At 39.7% G+C, this 22,483-nt stretch overlaps 1 protein-coding gene across 5 annotated transcripts in view; it reads right to left on the bottom strand.

Annotated features, from left to right (window-relative positions):
* Positions 1–3,270: 3,270 nt before the first annotated feature.
* ATP8A1 (ATPase phospholipid transporting 8A1) overlaps positions 3,271–22,483 on the bottom strand; it is a 218,408-nt gene continuing 199,195 nt past the window's right edge. For all 5 annotated transcript variants that reach the window (XM_054729332.1, XM_054729336.1, XM_054729339.1 and 2 more), the window contains 4 exons: positions 20,088–20,176; positions 19,305–19,397; positions 9,154–9,245; positions 3,271–7,986 (listed from right to left, as the gene is read on the bottom strand). In XM_054729332.1, the coding sequence (XP_054585307.1) occupies positions 7,889–7,986; positions 9,154–9,245; positions 19,305–19,397; positions 20,088–20,176 (372 nt within the window). In that variant the 3' untranslated portion in view covers positions 3,271–7,888. The remainder of the gene's footprint in view (positions 7,987–9,153; positions 9,246–19,304; positions 19,398–20,087; positions 20,177–22,483) is intronic.

Below are 22,483 nucleotides of genomic sequence, written 5' to 3'. Positions count from 1 at the left end.
GGAGTAACAAGGTGAATAACATGCAGTTCTTTTTTTTTTTAAAAAATATCTTTATTGATTTCATAGATGAAGGGAGAGAAACACCAGTGATGAGAATCATTGATTGGCTGCCTCCTGCATGCCCCCCATTGGGGATTGAGTCTGCAACCTGGGCATGTGCCCTGATCAGGAATCGAGCCGTGACCTCCTGGTTCATAGGTCGACATTCAACCACTGAGCAACACTGGGTGGACTAACGTACAGTTTTGATTCAAGGAGGCACTTTTTCCCATGGACTTAGGCATGACAGCAACCATGTATGACGTTATGGGTACCTTATAAAAGAAGCACGTTATCTTTCCTGCTTTCCAAGAGCTCACAGCCACGTGGAAGATGCACCCATAATCCAACACTTAGAATTGCAACGATAGGGCAAGTGCATACAGAGCGTGCTGGCAGCCCAGGCAAAAGGGCACCTCACTCATCCTGGAGGCGATGAATGGGAGCTGAGTGAAGAAGACCGGATGGCCATGGGGAGAAGAGTCTGGAAATGAGGGGAAGAGCATGTTCGGCAAAGTACAGACTTCACAGGGAGGCAGAGAAGCGCCCACAGTGTGACAGGACAAGGAGCATTCTGGAAACTAGGCAAAGGATTCAAAGAAGAGAGTGTGGAGAGAGAAGCAGGATCAGAGAAGAGATCTTGAAAACCATGGTGGTCCGATGTATATCAAATACAAGAGGGAGCCTTGAAGGCTTTTATGAGGGAGAGTCACTCGATGACATCTTCATTTTGGAAAGATTAGACAGCCAAGCGAACATCGGATCACTTCAGATTCCCAGGAGGTGCTCACGGCAGCCGGCCACACTGCCAGAACACGGAGGAAACTGGTCTGCTGCTTTGCTACTCACACAAAGAATTTGAGTCTACATTCTTTGTGATTCCTACCCAGAAGGCCTGATTTTCTCAGGAAAATCTATTGGGGGAACAGTGATTAATTGTGTACGACTGTACACGTCCTATAGATAGAACGGATCGCAAGGGTCAGTAGTGTTTGTGCTACATTATGAGAACCTAGAAGGATATAAAACACAGATAGAAATACTACATGACAAATATCTCTTCCTTTACACACGAGAAACATGAAACCCGAAGGTGCTTTAGCACGGATTTTAGGGTCATAATGTCTGGGTTAGTTTTCTGGCTCTTACTTATAAGCTGATTGACTTTGGGCCACTTCATTTCACTGTGTGTTTTTTATTTATTTGTAAAATAGAAATATTAATGGTACCTTACTGTTTAGGGCTGTCATGAGAAATAGGAAGTTAGGGTCACTGCCTCAAATCACTGGCATTCTAGTAGGGAGGGAGCTGTGTCATTAATGATAAATGATAGAAAGCAGATGAGATACCCTAAAATAAAAATAAAAGGTTAAGTACTGTGGGAGGGCAGGTGTAACTGTTGACGGGAGTGCAGGGAACAAGAACATGGTCCGATGGTTTGATAGAGTTGGTCCATGATGATCCATGGCCCCCTCTGATGCCTGGCTAATTTACCGTCATTGCCTGGGACAGAGCACCTTCCTACCCTGTTGGGTACTAATGGCCTGCAAGTTTATTTTATCATCTGCATAATGTCCTGTCCCCGCCCCCCCCCCCATTTAGTATAGGTTTGCTTTAAAATGGTTGTTTCATTCTAAAGCCAACAGATTGTACTTTTCATTGTTCAAATGGAGAGACTGTTCCCTCTTATTTCTTCTGCCTCTCCACTCTTTATTGTAGTCATTATTAGCTCCTTCTCATGGTGAAGAATTTTCCAGATTGACCTACTAGTAAGTCCATAGAAAATTTCCTGCCTAAAATGAGATAACCAAAAAGGTTCCTGAAAATATATACAATCACAATGAGCAATGTGACCAATTTCATTGGGTCAGTTTACCTTTGTATAACCTAAAAAGTTTACTGAGTATGTGTTCAGAAAAAGTAAGAATTTATGGGCATCTTAAACTATCAAGGAACAAATTGTTAACATTTTTTATATGTACATGGCTACTTTAAAACTGCAATTAAATATTGGTTAATAATAAAATTATTCTGACAGAATTCTTATTTGAATCGCTAGTTACATAGTTTAAACTTGAAATAACAAGTGAATATACCACAGCCATAAGAATACAAAAGCTTCTAAATGAGGATGGCATATTGAATTTACAAGAATTCAAGTTTCCTTATGGTAGTATCAGAAGGCACCCTACAGTACAGGGTCGTATACACACAGTGCTTACTTTAAGGGGAATAAAGTTGAATGTGAAAATCATTTGATAGAATTCACCGGTAACTTTTCTGTGTGCACATTGTTTTGCTTGGGGTAGCCACACCCAACTGTTGTCCCTGGGAAGACTGTGGGAAAGGACAGGGGCCCTCACTCGAATACAACCAGGGGCACCTCAGATTGCTTCCTCAGGGCCTGCGAACTTCACCTATGCCAGCAGGTTGCTCGAGTGCAGCTCCAGTTACCTTTTAGCCAACCATGCCTATTTAAAAAAAAAATATATATATATACATATTTTATTGACTTTTTAACAGAGAGGAAGGGAGAGGGATAGAGAGTTAGAAACATTGATCAGCTGCCTCCTGCACAACCCCACTGGGGATGTGCCTGCAACCGAGGTACATGCCCTTGACCGGAATTGAACCTGGGACCCTTCAGTCAGCAGGCTGATGTTCCATCCACTGAGCCAAACCGGTTAGGGCAACCATGCCTATTTTTGATGGAACTATTGTTCTCATTTCTGATGTTTCCTGTACTTTTGTATCACATGGCAATTTCATCATTTTCTGGTTACTTCCTGCAAATGTAATGGCTAAACCTAACCACTTTCTCATGAACTTAAAAAAAAAAAAAAAATTGGTGGGTGTAGAGACCCTAAGAAATTTACCCTTTCCTAGGGGGAAAGCTGCTCACTTGCAGGCTGATTTGCATATGTAAGGAGGACAATCCTGGAAGGCTTTTCTGACTGCAGAATCAGAATATAGTAATTTCACTTAAAATAATATTCTCTTTTTGATACTTAATTGTCAAAACTCTCCTTCTTACTAAGCCAATGTTAATATACTCCATGTTTCATTTAGGTGGGTAAAAAAGAAGGGATGTTTTATATATCACTGGGGTTGTAAACAAAATATGTTAATAAAGCTATTAAATGGATACCCCTTCTCAGACCAGTTATGCGGATTTGAAGGTTTTATAAAACAATATAGTTTCTAAAACTAGCAATTAAAACTTTAACAGTATTTTTTATGTAATGGTAAAGTTTATTTCATTTTTAATAACAATTAGAGGACAAAATGTTTAAAATTTGCAGTTTAAAACATGCACATTCACAAAAGGCCAATGACAGGTAACACTGCATAGAACGGGATATTACTCAACTTAGTAACTATTTATAAAACACAGTGCATTGAACATCGACATAAACAAACCTGAGAAAACTACTATGATCACAGATTCAACACTCTCCACTCATGCAGCGTCACAATTTCTACAGCAGTTTCGGCAGGAATGGCTTTTCATGGGGCTGAAAATATAATTTTATCACTAATGCAAACTGCAATTTTCCATAGTAGCTGCCTTGCAAGGCTGCCTGTGTTTTTTTTTTTTTAACCTAATAAACTTGAAAATGTGAAAAATGAAGCTTCAAGTAGTAAAACAAAGAAGAAACAGTATTTACTGCAGTTATGGCTTCTATTCTAGAACCAAGAAACATAAAAATATTTATTATTATTTTTAATATTCTGCTCACATCTTTGCAAGAGCAGATTTACCTATGGAAAGTTGCTGTTAATTCAGAGTAAGCAAGTTTATGAAATCTAGCTTTTTTTCCTACTTAAGGGAGATTTATTTGCTGAGTTTTGTGAGCTTTATTAAGAAAGATTCTCAGAGGCCAGCTAAACAAAAGTTTCAATTAAATTTGTTCAAATTTGTTTATAAAATAATTTACTTGTTAAAAAAAGTTGTGCAGTGGACCAATTAATTTGTCCACTGAATATTAAATTCCAGGTAAGCCATGATAGAATTTTAAAAGGAAAAATAAACATCAAGATTTACAGCAATAGCCATGCATTGGCCTGGACCACTTTAAATATTAATTCATGCAAACCATAAACCTATCAAAAACACAGCTGCTCTCATACAGAAAATAAATCAAGATGGAAAATGAAAAACATTTATTTCCTTTCCTTTAAAATTTAACTTACATTCCATTTTAATAGCTGTTGAAGGTTAATTAAAATGCAGCAAAGTAGAACTAAGTTTCACAAAGTGACTTCAGTTATTTTAATGTGAGAAAAATCAGACTACAGTCTCTTTAGGAGGCATTATAGAAATATTCATCATTAAAAAGCATTACTTAGGTAACAAACCGTATGGTGTCATGTTACATTAATTGACAAAAAGAATTCATAGGACTGGCCCAGATGATTGAATGGGGTGGGCATTTTCTTGATAAATTTTGTAGATGATTATGAGATTATAGACTTACTTGATACAAGTTTAAAAATCAGGAACTGTCCAAGGGCAACTACACAGAAATAAACACTAACGATTATTTCGCTTTGTAATAATGATGACCTTGTTATAAATAACTTAAAACTACGAATATACAATCCATTACTTTCAGACTAGCATTCGTTTTCTGAAAGAACGTTTTAAGTGGCAGATTATACTTGTAAGTGATATACAGTGCACACAATGCCCAACAACTTATCCCGTGACTTTCCTATTGGATATTTAGGATGTGGAATTGCAAAATTAAAACATAAAATGTAATGGTCAGAATAAATGCTTAACCGCCCCCGCCCCCGGAAATTAAGAGGAATCACTGATTCTATTGAATGACCATACCATTTATGTAAATGGCTAATATTATTGAGCTGAATTCAGTCACCTGACTTGATCAGAAGAAGCTTTCCATTAACTTCAGGACCCTGCGGAAGCAGGCTTGCATCCGACAGAGTGGGGAGTGGGAAGTGGGAAGGTGGGCAGCACAGATCTCATTTTAAATTTACTACATTCCTGAGAAACACCATTTCCCTGCTAGTGATTTCTACCATATAGCATCTTTCTGGGTGTGAGACACCAATATATTTTTATATGTTATATAAAACATTTAGAAAGTTCATGCACAGGGTGACTGTGTACTATTCAACATTAAAGAAGCAACTTCCAGCTTTTCAATCCGAAATGAATGAGGATTTTCTGCTGTAAGTAGTATTTTCTGAATTGTAAATATTGAAAGCAACGGTGTTAGCATTTGCCAGAGTCCCTACAAAGGACTCTTTAATGGAAGAGTAGGTGTCCTTTATTTTCAGAAAATACACGTTAAAAGTCACTCCAACTGTTTATTGTAGTCCTGGTAAAAAACTGGGTTACGTTTTTCCTCCTTGGGGTTTTCTCTAATGCAGCACTATGAGGTCACTGCCACTGCAATGTTATATTTTAAGTTTCACCAAGGAGATCACTCCCTGCTGCCCCCGCCCCCCAACCTACCCCACTTCCACCCAAGAAGCAAAAAAAAAATGGACTTAATATTGATAATTCAAATACAGGGCCATGGGACAAAAGAAACATAAAGTAGTTCCTATTTCTGATCATGATCCTATACATTATTAACCATGAGTATTCTCCTCATATGGAAGAGCTCCACAGAAACAATCCATGTTTCGAGGTAAACTAGAACTTTTAGTTTTCTGAAGTCATAACGTTAAGTTTTATTATATTCATCATATTTTCCTATGAAAGCTCTGGAGAAGAATGCCACCAGTGAGGTGAGGGCAAGTGGAAGCCACTGGTGTCCGTTAACTACTATTAGGTTTTCTCTGGAGGGATGTCCGTCATTCTCGTTTTTTAATTTTTGTGGTTGGGCTTCAACTGTCGGGAGACCGAGAAAAGCCACTTCTGTAGATCCACTCAGTGGACAGTCAAAGCCTGTGACTTCAGAATTTTGAGGATGACCTTACACCTATGGCTTTGCTGGATGCTTTGATTCACAACTCTCTTCATCTAAAGCCCAAGTGGGAAGGGTCTGGGAAGTGAAGTATGTCACTCCTGGCCCCTTTTAGGTTAGAATTATGTATGTGTGACAGCCTCTCTTATTTGTAGAAAATGTGGGAGGCATGCTTGTAACCAAATAGCTAAAAATACAGGGAAAGAAAAGGTGTGCAGCCTAATTTTAAATCTAGATTGAGAAAAAGGGCGAAGAGAATGTGAGATTACTCAATTCAAGGAGTGATTTCGAAAATCACCTCTCTTCTCAATTCTAGTTTACTTTTTTTTCTTTTTTAAGAGGAATTTCTACCTATTTTGCTGGTAAGTCCACTTCAAGGCAAACAGGCTTTTGGGGAATAAAAGGCAAAAAGTTTGCATCAATCTCTGAAGTGTACCTGAAAACTAGAATTCCTTTTAAGTTCTTCCTAAATGAAAGAAGTATTTTAAAAATAGTGTAGAAAACTGGTTGTGGTTTTAAAACAGCCCCTTCACCATTTATTGTTGGTAGCAAAACAGGCATTTCAGATGCCTTGGAAATGCTCTAAATAATGAAACTGAACATACAGTTTGAAACATATGAACAAAACCAGCTCATGATGAAAAGTGTTCTTTGATGGTAAAGTTATAAGGCTTGAGTAACATAGGTATTTTTTTTTAATGGGGAAAATGTACTATTTATTTGTGCCAATTAGCAGCATGTGACCAATTTTGGGAGCTGCCTGACAAGTGAACTGTGAAGTAATTCTCAGCCTTCAGTTTCAGGGAGTCAGCGTAACACGGCCTGTGCTACATAAGACAGCAGGCGCCTCTAGTGGGAACGCACAGGGAGAACCAAATCACAGGACAAAAGCCCATGCGTTTGTCCGACATGGCATTTCAAATACCCCGACAGAAGCATGAGAAATCCCACGTGAACACATAAGCATGGTTTTCTTAAGAGAGAAAACTTTAAGACAAAATGATAATCACTCCATCTACAGCAGAAGCCAGATTTTTCGAAAAGCCTAAATGATGATGAAACCTCATTAGAAAGGACTGAGACGTAAACACAGTTTTAGAGATCAGCATTGTAACGACAGAGTCACATTCCCACGCGTGCCCTCTAACTTGAACAAATACACAAGACAGACAAGAAAGAAGCGTTTGTAAGGCCAAAGGTGCAACATCACAGATTTTAGTAGCAAATGCCTTGAAATACTCATTTTTGCAAATCACTCTTAGATTTGGAAAGTCAAGCATGCAGATCTTATGGCGGAGCTGGAGGTAAACTCTCAAATTTCTGGGCAAATGACTACTGCATGAGAAATACATTTATTGAACTTCTTTGGCAAACACGTATCGAGACAATTTTTGACACAAACACTTATTAATGTCTTGTTTAGAAATTTTGTTCAGTAAGGTGAGTCAGTTCCTTAAGAATGCTGGTTTTTTTCCTCCAACATATTCTGAAATCTAAGTCTGGATATCAAGAGCCCCTCTCACTTATGACCATTTGAGAGTTTTTTAATGGTTGGTCGCTTTGTGGTATAACCAGTAAATTGTCAGTTACAGCCCCACAATAACAGCTTAAGAATACTGATCTCTTCTCAGTGTAAGAAAGCACTCCCGGCAAAATTCAAGGTCGTTTTCAATCTCTCTTTACAAAGACTTAGCAAATACTTTAAAAAATCTGAAAGAGATGGTGTTACAGTAGATCGCACAGTGCTTATGTCTATAATATACATGAATCTGAATGCCAATCAACGACATGAGCTCAGATCCACCTTTCACCTCCCTGGACCAGGCTGGAATTGGTCAGCAGATCCCGGTGAAGACCTGGGAGCCCTCCTCAGCGACACAGCGAGCCTGCCGGGCCGCCCCTCCCCATCACCATTCGTCAGGTCTCTGCTTTGTGGTATCATAGGCCCTAATCACTTCTGACTGCGAGACGATTCCATTTTCATCTTGAGAGAAAGCATACCCGTCTGGAAGTTAAAGATAAAAGAGAAATGATCATCATGAAGTCACTGGAAATCTCTGATAGTCTGAGTTCTGAGTGCTCATTTTCTAACTTGGCGAACTAATGCGTCCCTCCCCCCTTGAAAAGCACGATGACACCAATTTTTAATGTTGGGAAAGGACAGAGACTCAAGTGCTACATGAGGAGTGGGACGGATGACTGGCTTAGAGTCTCCAAGTTCTCTCCCTAGGTGAATGAGCGGGCACTCTCAATCCCTCTCAATTCTCCGTTCAGCATCTCAGGTTCCACCCCTCTAATTTTTGCTTCCCGGCTTCCAGAGGGATAGGGAGCCCAGTCAAGTGGGCACCTGTATGTCCACATAGATTAGGTGGAGGACAGGGAAGGAAGAATAAAAGCGAAGAGGTGCTAAGCACATGTAACTACGAATGGTGGAAAATGGTCTCTCCCTCAGACAATATTCTGCTTGGCTTTGGGCAATTACAAATGAACTCACTCAAACCCCAACAGGGCTGGTGGGGGCACATGGATAAGACATGGCTCCCCAGGGGATCACATCTCTTGAAGTATAAAGAGCAAAAGCATTCAATATGAGTGTATATAAATAAAAATAAATTATATGTGGAAACAACATGAAACAAAAGATATATGACTAACATAAATACATTTACTACAGGGTTTTATATATTATATTCTTTTGAAATGTTAAGAGGGCATGATACCTAGTAATTTCTTACAACTCCAAATGTTCATAAATATTTTTGAAGGGGAGAATATATGTTTCATTGTTCTGCATGAAAGCTGAAAAGGCTATGGCAAAGTTATTCAAGGAGAAAAGATAACAATACAGAGGGAGCTTTTAAGAGTTAAGATTTATTTTACTGGTTCCTTTTAAGATTTAAGGAAGCAAGGGGCATGTGGAAATATTATTTTTCTTTAAATGAAAGCAGCAAGATTTTAAAGTGCTCTGTCTTTTCAGCTAAAAGTGAGATGGTGGAGGTCAAAGGAGTCTCTAAACATTTGCTATTTACATAACATGTTGCCAAATATGCAAAAGTTGTTGTGGGTGCTAATTTTAAACAGTTAACTGTCCCTAAAGTCAAAACACTGTTCTCACGAATGCTATGAAGTAATGGCAGAGTTTAAAAAACAACAACAAAACTCAAATACTTACGGAGCAGGTTTTGTTGCAGTGACTCGGACCGGTACAAGTTTACGTGGTTCTTCTTAAAGACGTTCTTGAGCAGTTGTGCCCTCTCCGTGAGGCTGCAGAGCAGGTGCAAACGAAATGAATTACCAGCTCAGCAGAGACCCCAGTGTGCCCGCAGGGCCACCAGAGAGACTCAGGCTTAAACAAAAGATTGCTTGAGAAATCTGTGGTCTAGTGATTTCTCTTTTACCCCCATTTTCTCAGCTAATGAGATTTCAAGAGTTTAGATAGAAGACTATTTTGTCCCCAATAATCCAGTCAAAAGATTTCCCCACCTCCCAGTTATATTTAAGTCAAACGGAAATATACAACCTGCACAATACAATTAATAAAAAATAAAAAAAAATCTTCCAATAGTTTATTTGCTTCTAAAATCTTAGTTGACTTACTACGTATATTTTAAGCACAACAGGTTTTTTTTTTAAATTGCAGTAATTAATTACTATTATAGCTTTTTCCTACTTTGAGCATATTTTGGTATGCAATATGCTTTTTTTAGTTATATAAAGAAATCCTGGAAATTAGACCAAGAAGAAATTTCTTAGACTACTTAATTAGGAAAATTCCACTACCTCTGATACAATGTGAAATGTGTCCCTTAGTTTCATTTTAAAATAAAGGAATTGTCTTCAGAAAATAATTATGGTAGGTAAAATGACAAGAAACAATTCATTTTTCAATAAATGTTTAAAATAATCTTTTCTATAGGAACAAATTCATATGATTAATGATGTAACTTCTAAAAGGATACTGCAAGAAATAATCATCATTCCCCCCCCCCCCCCAATACACATAGAACTAACTGTCTTACATAGTAGGGAAGTCAAATATTGGTTGAATATATGAATTTGAATGATAATCCTGAAATGCCCTTTGAAACATCATCAATCCTCCCAATCACGCCATTTCTCCATTGGTTGATTTATAAAACTTTGCTTTGCTATCAAAGAACATAATAAGCATGAAGAGCTAATAAGAAATCTATATGCGTTGCAGCAAATGTTTATACAATATTGTTTTAATCACTGGAACTGACTCAGTTGAAAATTTTCCATCTTGCATTTTCCCCACTATAAAAGCTTCAGCTAAATTGCTGTAAGTTATGTTAGTTCAGTATTTTGCCAATTATTTTGAGGCCCTGAAATGGAACAATTTTTAATCATATGTAAAATAAAAAAATAAAAAAATGGATCCTCTGTGAAATGAACTTGTAATTACACAAATATTTAGGCTTTTGCTGAAGTAAAATATTTAGAAATGTTGACATTTGTAGTAATCTTCCACAGATATTTTTTAAAGTCTAGGGATGTTAACTGGTACTTATTAGACATACTTTATTGTCACTGGGAATTAGCTACATTAAAGCAAGAAAGCTAATTCATCTAAAGCTCCAGTGGTTTTGCAAATATTTGCAGAACTTGCTTTTGCCAGTGAAATAAACAGATAAGGGGAAGGAAAAAGGGCCATTTTTACAGTCACTTTTCTTACTCCACTTTAAAATGATCTAACATTACAGACCGGGGACCCTGAGGGACACTGAAATATGTAACTGCTTTGGGGAAGTGGGCAGCTTGAGCAGCAGGTGGTCTGATTTTGTTAGCAGAGCCTGGCCAGCTGGGATGCTGGGAAGTAAAATGGAAATGACTACAGAAGACTAGGGGATGGTAATGTATCATTATATAGCAGCTTTCCCCCCACAAATACATTTTCCAGGTCTCAGGCTGGCCTTCCTAAATGCATAATGCTTTAACATGACAACATCAAAGTGTTAAGAAGGCGGACATGAGAGTTTTGACTTCCACATTATGGCAACTCACATATATAAGAAAATGTAATTTTGTTTAGTAACATTTCAAGTAAGGCGACACTGAATTTCACTCAGCTGTTATATATAAAGCTAACGTCTAGTGTTAAAAAAAAAAAAAAAGGCACTAAGACAGTCTTTCCTGGGGAAGGAGCACATCGCCTGGAAAGAGCATGGGCTCTGCTGTCCTACTTTGGTTTAATTCTGAGTCTGTTTCGTATTAGCCGGGCCCCCTTAGGCAAACCCTCTCAGCCATCTCATGTATAAGAGGACAACCCCTAACCCCAGGCTGACCGAGGATTCAGTGAATGGTAGTTTCCAGCACAGTGACTGGCACTCAACAAATGCTACTCCCCTCACCACTCGCCAGATCCCCAAAAGTTATAAAAAATCAACTAGCCTGGCTGCTGTGGCTCAGTGGTTGAGCGTGGACCCCTGAACCAAGAGGCCACATTTTGATTCCCGGTCAGGGCACATGCCTGGGATGTCGGCTCTATCCCTAGTAGGGGGCAGCTGATCAATGATTCTCTCATCATTGATGTCTGTCTGTCTGTCTGTCTGTCTGTCTGTCTGTCTCTCTCTCTCCCTCTCCCTCCCCCTTTGTCTCTGGAATCAATTAAAAATATATAAAATCAATTAGAACAGAGATCATCACAAAATGAAAGATGCCTTGGTGTTTACTCAACACTACTTTAACAGGAGATGCCTACGGCTACATGTGCTTAATTTATAATCCTCACCCTCCACTTCTTTAGTAGCTATGAGTTTTGTGTGTTTTCTGCTTTGGCTACCTACTGTTATTTCTTATAGAGCGGAGTCCCTCCTAGAGAACAGAAATGCCATTCACAGGGGGGTGCGTAATAAATAGTAAGTGATGATGATTTGTGTTTACTATTTTCTCTAGTCTTCTCTTACCTTAATTAGAGAACTACTCATCAGGTCAACATTATGCCATTTTGTGCCACTGATGTTTGTGGGCACTGATATTACTATCAAGTCCCATTATAAAATATGCTGGTAACATGTTAACCATTAATAGGTGTGTTGAAAGTTCAGTTTGTTGAATAGCTGAACATAGTGTGAGAAGAAAAGTGAGCAGGATTCCTTCTCATTAAAAACTCCATCTTCTTCACAGTTCTTAGTGGTTTTACTCAATCTGTATGGTCTTTCATATACTGTACATGCCAGTTATGCAAATTTTGAATTTGTTTATTGCAATTACATACACAACAACTACCACTTAAATATTGTTACCTTATTTTCAAACCCACTAACATTTTGCAACTTGGATATCTGATGGAGGTGAGGTGGAATGATACCATGTTTTAAAATAATACTTCATTTAAAAAATAAAACATTTAAAAAATACTTCATGTTTTAAAATAACACTAAAAAAGTATAGGTAGCCCTAGCCAGTTTGGCTCAGTAGATAAAGCATTGGCCTGTGGACTGAAGGGTCCTGGGTTTGATTCCTGGTCAAGGCGCATGCCTGGGTTGTGGGCTCAGTCCCTGGTGGGGGTGTGTGTGGCCAGTCAATGACTCTCTCTCATCATTGATGTTTTGATCTCTCTCTCTCTCTCTCTCCCCCTCTCCCTTCCTCTCTGAAATCGATATATATTAAAAAAAAAAGTATAGGTAAACCCATTTACTATCCTGGAACATGTTGCCATAAAGTATTTTCAGTGATCTTTTGAGAGAGGTAAATATGCATTTGTCTTTATGTTGGGTTGCCACGCTATTTTGGTTGTGTCATTAAAATGGATCTCCTCAGGAAAGTAAACAACCCTTCATCGATTGAATGCTTAAGTGTGTAGAATGCGACAGCTGTCTGTCTGTACTAGGTGGTGGTGGTGGGGAGATAAACAATGAATGTAACAGGCCTAATCTCTGCTCTGGAGGAGAGAGCATTTCCTTGTACGGTCCCTTTTCTATACCAATGCTGGACAGAACCATTGTCACAGTGATGAGTAGGCCGGGGAAAGCATTTGTCTGCCTATCCTAAACCCCTAGAAATTTATATAACACACATAAAATCCAGCATGACAACTGAGAAATACTGTTTCTTTTCTCTTAGTTCTTGGGCAATGTTCTCATTGCTTTTTGTGAAGATAAACAATACAGGAAAAGGCTGGGAGAGACCACCATCACCATCCATATGACCAAATTACCAGACATCCATACTTCCCTACTCCTTTAAGGCTAAGGCTTTGGACCAAACAAAGGCGATGGGCAAATTAATGAGGATTGACCTGAGGATCCTGTATAAAATTCTATTAAAAATTGGCTGACAATGATATGCTGGCTAATGTCTACAGTTAGCTATAAAAAATTGTGTCTTATTATCATACTAGAGGCCCGGTGCATGAAATTCATGCATGGGTGTGTGTGTGTGTCCCTCAGCCCAGCCTGCACCCTCTCTAATCTGGGATCCCTCTCACAATCCAGGACTGCTGGCTCCCAACTGCTTGCCTGCTTGCCTTCCTGATTGCCCCTCACTGCTTCTGCCTGCCAGCCTGATCACCCCATAACCACTCCCCTGCCAGCCTGATTGATGCCTAACTGCTCCCCTGCCAGCCTGATTGCCCCTAACTGCCCTCCCCTGTAGGCCTGGTCACCCCTAACTGCCCTCCCCTTCAGGCCTGGGTCCCCCCAACTGCCCTTCCCTGCAGGCCCAGTTCCCCCCAACTTCCCTCCTCTGCTGGCCTGGTCACCTCTAACTGCCCTCCCTTGCAGGCTTGATCGCCCCCAACTGCCCTCCCTTGCAGGCCTGGTCCCTCCCAACTGCCCTTCTCTGCTGGCCTGATTGCCCACAACTGCCCTCCCTAGCAGGCCTGGTCCCTCCCAACTGCCCTCTCCTGCTGGCCATCTTGTGGCTGCCATCGTGTGTCCACATGGGGGCAGCCATCTTTGACCACATGGGGGCAGCCATCTTGTGTGTTGGAGTGACAGTCAATTTGCATATTACTCTTTTATTAGATAGGATAGAGGCCTGGTTCACGGGTGGGGGCCGGCTGGTTTGCCCTGGTGTCCTGGATCAGGGTGGGGGTTCTCTTGGGGCATGGGGCCGCCTGGGCAAGGGGCCTATGGTGGTTTGCAGGCCAGCCACACCCCCCAGCGACCTAAGCGGAGGCCCTGGTATCTGGGATTTATTTATCTTCTATAATTGAAGCTTTGTAGCCTTGAGCGGAGGCCAGGGCAGGAAGGCCAGGGGGGGCCAGGGCTGCGGGAAGCTTGGCTTCCTCCACTGCCAGGGCAACTCAAGCCTCCTGCTCTCTCCAGCTCTGTGGCTGCTGCCATTTTTGTTGGGATTTATTTATCTTCTATAATTGAAACTTTGTAGCCTTGAGCGGAGGCCAGGGCCAGCCAGGGCGGGAAGCTTGGCTTCCTCCATTGCCAGGGAAACCCAAGCCTCCTGCTCACTGTGTGGCCAGAGCCATCTTGGTTGGGTTAATTTGCATACTTGCTCCTGATTGGCTGGTGGGCATGGCTTGTGAGCGTAGCAGAGGTATGGTCAATTTGCATGTTTCTCTTTTATTAGTGTAGATTTGCCTGTCTATAGATGCACTGCTTCACATGCACATAAAATATATCCAAAAATAACTGCCTTGTCTCCAATGAGGGCAGTGCCCACAATCCCTTATTTTAATTCTTTTGGATTTCCTTTTTTTTTTTTTAGAAACTAAGATATTACAACTTGTAGATATAATACCCTCAAGTGGGATCTGAGAGGCTCCCAAAATTAATATTTCTGCTACAAATATATAAACATTTACATTATAGAAAAAATAAACACTATTAATGTTGTATTTATAGAACAAATGGTTTAGGTTTTTCCAGGAAATGTTTGCTATAGATCTATGAAAAAAAAAAGGATTTTTGAAGTTTTGTTTTTGGATTTTGGAACTATAGATGCTTCCGTTCCCTAGTGTTAGAGCATGTCCACATAAAAGTTACAGCAAAGAACACGGACTCAGCTTTTAAGTCATTTTCTTAATTAAAAATAACTATCCATGGCTATCCAGTGATCGGGAGTGAGGTTTGGACTGATTCTCCCAATATTTTAGGCTTAACAGCAATATGCTTAAAATGATGAAATATACCTCCCTGACGCCCATTTTGATTTAAAATTGGAATATACCCAATTTGCTGGCAAGTAGCATACTATTTCCTCTAAAACAGACTCATTATTTTAACTAAGATGTTTTAATTTTTGACAATGAGTGAAGATGAGAAATAAATTATTGCAAATGCTAATCTGGATACAGTGCCTACAAGTTACAGTTTCTCTAGCAGAGTTTCACTTATGTTTAGCTTGACTTCATAGCATCACTTATTGAAAATTTAAAAAATTAGGGATGATCAACTCACAAAATCTCCCTTAAGAATTGCATCATTCTGCCCTAGCCAATTTGGCTCAGTGGATAGAGCATCAGCCTGTGGACTGAAGGGTCCCAGGTTCGATTCTAGTCAAGGGCACATGCCCGGGTTGTGGGTTCGATCCCCAGTGTGGGGCATGCAGGAGGCAGCTGATCCATGATTCTCTCTCATCATGGATGTTTCTTTCTCTCTCTTCCTCTCCCTTCCTGTTTCTGAAATCAATAAAAAAAAAATAAAAAAAAAAAAAAAGAACTGCATCATTCTATGTCAAAAAAAGTAAACCATCATTATTTTGGATAGTACTAATTTGGGAAGGGTAACCAATGTAACTCTATGTTCTTATGTATCCTATTTTTAATTAACTACTCACAGGTCAAACATCTATTTACCACCCACTACTCTATCCTTTCACCCACTCCTCCCTCCCTCCCTCCCTCCCTTCCTTCCTTCTTTCCTTCTCTAGACCATTCATTCACCCATTCACCAAATATTCATAGAGTGCTACTATGTTCCTGGTACTATGCTAGGTGCTGCCTTGCAAAGACTAACACAAAGGGCCTCTCTTTCAAGGAGTTCCATCTAGTAGGGAAACAAACATAGGTAATCAAATACATTATAATACAGGCAATCAATGTAAAAACATAAGAGTAAACAGAGTACAGAGATAGAGTAGGAATTACAGGCAGCCCTCGGGTTACGCGGAGATCCGTTCCTACAGTGCGTGTGAAGTAACGTGATTTTCACTGTCAGTCGGAACCCACCTACACAAGCACCTACGTCACTCACATGGAGCACATACACAGCAGTAATGACGTGAAACAGTCAAAATAATTTAAAAGAAAGATAACAATTCCTGACCTTTACTTGTGGTAAATAAATACTAAAAAACATAAAGCACATATGTACATACGTAGAAATGACGGGACTTTTTTTTTTTTTTTTTAAATAAATACTGTAAATGGGAGATGGCGACATAACCACGAAATGACGTACGTCGAGTCTGACGTAACCCGAGGACTGCCTGTATTGTATTTGTGAAAAGTTGAGGTAATTGCATCTGATCTGGGTTTTGAAAGCCAGGAATTGGACTGCCCAGTCTATGAAAGGGTATCAGCTTCTAGGCAAGGGAACAGCAAAGACGGGGAGGCATAAGATAACACGGTGTTTTGGAACTAAAGGAAGTCTGATATCGCTAAAATACACAGAAATCCCAATGTTTCCCTCTTTGGAAATGTACATAAAATTAGCAGACTTTAAAAAATTCGATATTGATATCATTGTCCAAGATTTCTAAAATAATCGTGGCAGTAAAATCAATCTGACAATTCCTTAACTGCCTAGAATGCAATAAGTTCAGCATGAAGACTTTTCCAACGAATTAAGATTTTTCTCCTTTCACAAATTCCCGTCCCCCCTCCCCCTCCTCTAGCTATCACCTAGAGGTAATCAAATACATTATAGGTAATCAAATACATTATAATACAGGCAATCAATGTAAAAACATAAGAGTAAACAGAGTACAGAGATAGAGTAGGAATTACAGGCGAACCTATGACACGTGTCATGGCGAACCTATGACACGCGTGTCAGCACTGACACGCGTAGCCATTTCTGATGACACGTGGCCGCTGAGGTAGCCGCATGCCGAGGATGAAACATTTGCTGCTCCTGAGGATGAAACATTTGCAAAATAATGTTTTTCCTCAAAGTGACACACTACCCGAGTTATGCTCAGTTTTTTGGCGAAGTTTGACACACCAAGCTCAAAAGGTTGCCCATCACTGGACTAGACGGAAAACACTGGGGTCACTGATAAACTACAAACCACGCAAACTAAATATCACGCGAAGGGGCTTAATGTAAGCTTCATTGACATACAGATATGAGAAATTTACTCCCGAGGGCAGTAACAAGTATCATCAGTGGCCTTTCCCTAATAATGGTTCATAAATGGTTTCATTCACAATCGTGCGAACCAGAATTCTTACCACATCCTTTTTATAGCCAGAGTGAAAGAGAGAGAAGACATTGAGGGACTGTTTATGCCATGCAATGGGATAGATGCACATTTTTAGACGAAGGGACAGAGATGGAGGGGAAGGTGGAGGGAGGAGGAGGCTATCTCTAAGTTGGACAATAGGTAATATCACCCCCATCACATCACAGGGATTCTGATTCAGAGAGGTCAAGGACGGTGTCAGGCCAGGGTAGGCTGCTTTTGTTGCTCTATCAGGTTCTTGAGCAGGTAGCACCCGGAGGCAGAACAGTGAATGGTTAGGAGCAGGGATTTGGGAATCAATTGATATGGCTCAAAGCTCAGCTCTGGGACTTCTGACCTTGAGTACATAGTCTCTCTAAGTCTCAGTTTCCCCATCTGGAAAAAATGCAGGTGATGGATTTGCATGCGGTTGTTACAGGGATTCAATGAGATAGTAGACATGGGGTGGTAAGTGCAGCGCCTGGCATGCAGTAAGTGCTCAACAAAACCAATGCTAACAGCTTCGGAGAGCAGACTGGTGTGTGACGTGCCCCTTCGGCCTCATGCAAACAAGTGAGGGCAGGAAGCCAAGGTCTCAGCTTATGTTCCCAGCCTAACACTTACTCCATTGTGTCAAACAGAATAACAACAGTGAATCACCAAGAAGGTGACACACATCAGAGCAAAATATTTCATACGGTTTAGCTTATATTAGTGTGATGAAAGAGAGAAAAAAATACCTGGCATTACCCTCATGATTGGGGTTCATTACAGACTGCTTTCAAATAATTTTCATTTCCTTTTTGTAATGCTTTGCCAATTTAGTACATTTGATTAGCTTTCTAACCTTGCTTTTTGTGAGGTGGTGGTGCTGAGGCAAGGGCTTGGAGTACATAACTCCCTTCATGTATGATACATGCCTATCAGTTCCTAATCACATACCAAGCCACATATGCCATTGCAGGACACTCTGTCCTAAGTCAGGCTCTGATTTTCATGACATACTAGTTTATCATGGATACTGTTTGAAGCTAAAAGTCTTTTCCCCCCTTTCAGTTCCATAACACAATCCTATATAATGAAGGGTAATATGCAAATTGACCGAATGGCGGAACGACCGGTCGCTATGATGTGCACTGACCACCAGGGGGCAGACGCTCAATGCAGGAGTTGTCCCCTGGTGGTCAGTGCACTCCCACAGGGGGAGTGCTGCTCAGCCACAAGCTGGGCTTATGGCTGGCGAGTGCAGCGGTGGTGGTGGGAGCCTCTCCCGCCTCTGCAGCAGTGCTAAGGATGTCTGACTATGGCTTAGGCCCGCTCCCCTATCAGTCGGACATCCCCTGAGGGCTCCCGGACTGCTAAAGGGCACAGGCTGGGCTGAGGGACCCCGCCCCCACCCCCCCAGTGCACGAATGTTGTGCACCAGGCCTCTAGTATTGCTTATAACTACTATTTATTTAATGTGTTTAACAGGCATCGAGCTATCTGCTTTATTGATAGTATTTTTTTAAACATTTTTTTTCTCTATTGATTAAGGTATTACATATGTATCCTTATCCCCCCATTGCCCACTCACCCCCACTCATGCCTTCACCCCCCTGGTGTTTGTGTCCATTGGTTAGGCTTATAGTCATGCATACAAGGCCTTTGGTTGATTTTATTGATAGTATTTTATTCAATTCTTACAACTAGTCCTGAGGTAGGAATTATCACCCCCATTTTATAGAAGAGTAAATTGAGGCCCGGTAGTATTAAGCAACTTGGCTATGGTCACACACAGCTTAGTGAAATGGCAGCTTTGATTTGAATCCACATCTCTCTGATTCCAAAATTTGTCAACGACACTGCCAGTTCCTTGTTAACTGACAAAATATAAGTTTTACCACTTATTTCCAATCGCTAGTGAAAGAAAAATGTAAAATTCACTTGGAAAAGAACATATGTGGTATATATTACCTTTTCCCAAGCACGACTGCTCCTGGGTCTTGAGATTTTGCCTCCAGCTCCTGAACTTCATCTACTAATGTTTTAAAAGCAGTCCTCTTGATACTGCAAAAACAAAATTTTGCATGGAAATATTTGTGTGAAAACCAAAGACTTCACGAAACTTTTATTATCATGCCTCTAAGTACAACAGTGAACAGAGGACAACAGTATTTCAATAGAATATAAAAAATGAGAAAAATTTTGAGCGTTAATATAATTACAGAAACAATAGTCTTAAATGGATTAGGTTTATAACATTAAAACTCTCATAGTTATTAAGTAATCATCATGCAACTAACTTTCATGGTACCATTTTTTTGTGGGAAGAGATGACATTTTAAAACTTATAATCCTTGACATAAATTAGTAAAGTTCTAGTCTCTTTCATTCTATATTTTATGTATGTTTAGAATCCAGCAAGCAAAAAACTTCACAACTACTGTTCACTAATAACATATATAAGTATGTCTGGAGATGATAAAAGTTTTCTCCTACCTTCACTGGGTTTTTCAGGCCGATTTCTAAAAACGTCCTCTCCAATATTAACTGAAACTACCTGCTTTATGTCTTTTAAACTAATTTAGATTTCTAGTTCCTCAATCACTCCTTCTTTATTTATTTATGTAGAATAAGGGAATACTACTAATTCCTATTCTGCAAACTGCACATCCTGGAGCTGACGTTACAAGTAGAGAAATGTGTGGATTAGCATACACCTGTATTCTTATGTTCATAACTGAGCGCTGTACTTACACCTTGTACACCACATCAAGAAGTAGAGAGGCCACGGGGATGAATAACAGGCCCGTCCAAAAGACGCCGGAACTGAACAGCATGGCTGCCTGAGAAACCACAAGAAACGCGTCATTCATGCTTAGTTTTTATATGACATGAAGTGAAATAATTTTAAGAATCTCATTCTGCAAGAGGGTATACTATAATAACTCTAAACTTGTGAAATATACAAAATTAAAAGCCAAATGTGTTAACACATGTATTTACTACATCTATTTTTTTCCCCCATTGAGTGTCTAATACAGCAAAATTTTATCATTTGTCAAGTCTTTTCATATTTTATGAGATTTTTATTGTGATCAATACACGGAGTAATAAACTTTGGCATTCTTTTATAACTTAGAATACATTTGACCTTGGTTTATATCTTTATAATATAAAAATCTTTTTGGGCAAATTCAAATATATTCTGGATTAAATTCTCTTATAACACAACATGTAAAATAAATCCTACTTAGAAACTAAATTTACTATTTTGCAAATAAAAATTAATGATTTTTATAAAATAAGACATGATAGTAAAAAACTATCCAGATAAATAGTGAATATAATATAATCAAGTTAAGATAGCTATAAAAATAATTTTACTCTTTTCAGCTGGTATTATGTAGAATAATCTAAATTTTTGTTTCAAGATTTATATAACTTGTTTTGATATATTCTTTGTTTCAAGATTTATATAACTTGTTTTGATATATTTTTGCTAAAGTTAAACCAAACATCTAGCATATAAAAAATGCAAGTAAAAGTGTATTAAAAAGAATTTAATCATTCTTTTGCATCAAATCTCAAATTGCTATCTCAGAGCCATTTGGGTTGCAAAAAAAAAAAATAATTCTATGAATATAAAATTAATAAATTCTATTGGTTATTTGCAATTATAATAGAAATTCCGTAGTAATATAATTCGATTTCAAAGAGCTTAAAAGGAAGGACTATGTCATACAATAAAGCCAGAAGAAGTATTTTGTTTCACTTCTAGTCTTATTTGTTCATCAAGAGTAAATTTGCAGTAAACATACTGTTATAACCCCATTAAAATGTAGCCAACTAATGCATGCACATTTACACTCTACTGAAAATCACACAGAATTTTTTTTAAACCACGTGTGGTTCAGGAATTAAAAACGATCTAGAGTTTTAATTCTTATAGGCAGTTTCACAATTATACACAAACAACCCGAGCCAATCAACCCTTATCAAGTTGAAAGATTACTAATTATGCTTCACATTACCTCTTCATTTTGACTCTCACCTGAACACCAGGAACTGCTATTTAAATTTTTTTTTCTACATGAACACGGCTTATCCATACAGAGTGTTGGTTCAAGAACACTAAGATTTTTTTTTCTCCCCTTTACAGGATCAAATAGCTCTGAATACGGTTAAAATAAAAACATGGGATTACAAAATTATCAGAAAATACATGTCGCCACGTGGCTTCAACGAAACAGCACCCATATGCTAGACACCAACCGCACGGAAAATATTCACATAAAAGTCACTTTATTTTATAAGCAAAACATGATCTTCGACATGTTTGCTGACATCCTCAATAGTGAAAACCAACAATCACGGTGTAATAGGAAATGTCTATCAAGTCGGCGGGTTTTGTGGAGAGTGAAGGAAGCTTTTTCAGGATGGTGATGACTGCAAAAAAAACACACACAAAACCACGTTTCTTTTTCCTTCTGGGGGGAAAAGGTAAGACCCGAGATTCTAAGTCCCGGCACTGAAAATACCTATTTTCATGGAGGGGGCCGGAGGAGGAAGATTTATTCTTTGCCTTTGCCACCTTGGATTAAATGTCCGCCGATCGAAAAGGCAGAAAGTGTGGGGGAGCCGCTGGCTGCTCCCTCTGACCATTGTCATGTTAACGGGCGCCCCCCATTCAGTCCGCAGCCTTGGGCTTCACACAGGAACAACGGGCATGGAGGGGGGAAAAGAAGTTTTCCTGCGTCATATCTGAAAGCCTGTCAGATTTTTTCTTTTTTCTTTTGCAGAGTTAATCCAAACCTAAAAGATTTAAAGCCGGCCTTTGCATTCAAGACAGAGAGGCTCTGTATTTTTTTGGATGGAGAGGGGGGAAAATCCCACAGAGGTATTTCCTTCCTTTCTGCACAAGAACGCCCCCCCCCCCCCGCCCCCACTGGAGACACGATTTTTGTCTCTAACTTTTCAGGTCCGCCGGGGGAAGGCGCCGACCCCGCCCGCACACAATGGGGGGAACAGGAGCAGCCTGTTCGGGGCTGGCCCCGCGCCCCCTCCAAGAGCGGTTTGCAAATTGCTCCTAACGTGGGAGACCGGTGGGCCCTGCCAAGCGGCCCCCGCCGCCCCTCCTCCACCCGCGGCCC

The sequence above is a fragment of the Eptesicus fuscus genome, chromosome 2 (genome assembly GCF_027574615.1).
Source record: "Eptesicus fuscus isolate TK198812 chromosome 2, DD_ASM_mEF_20220401, whole genome shotgun sequence".
Classification (NCBI taxonomy): Eukaryota; Metazoa; Chordata; class Mammalia; order Chiroptera; family Vespertilionidae; genus Eptesicus; species Eptesicus fuscus.
This window is presented reverse-complemented; position numbering and strand designations above follow the sequence as displayed.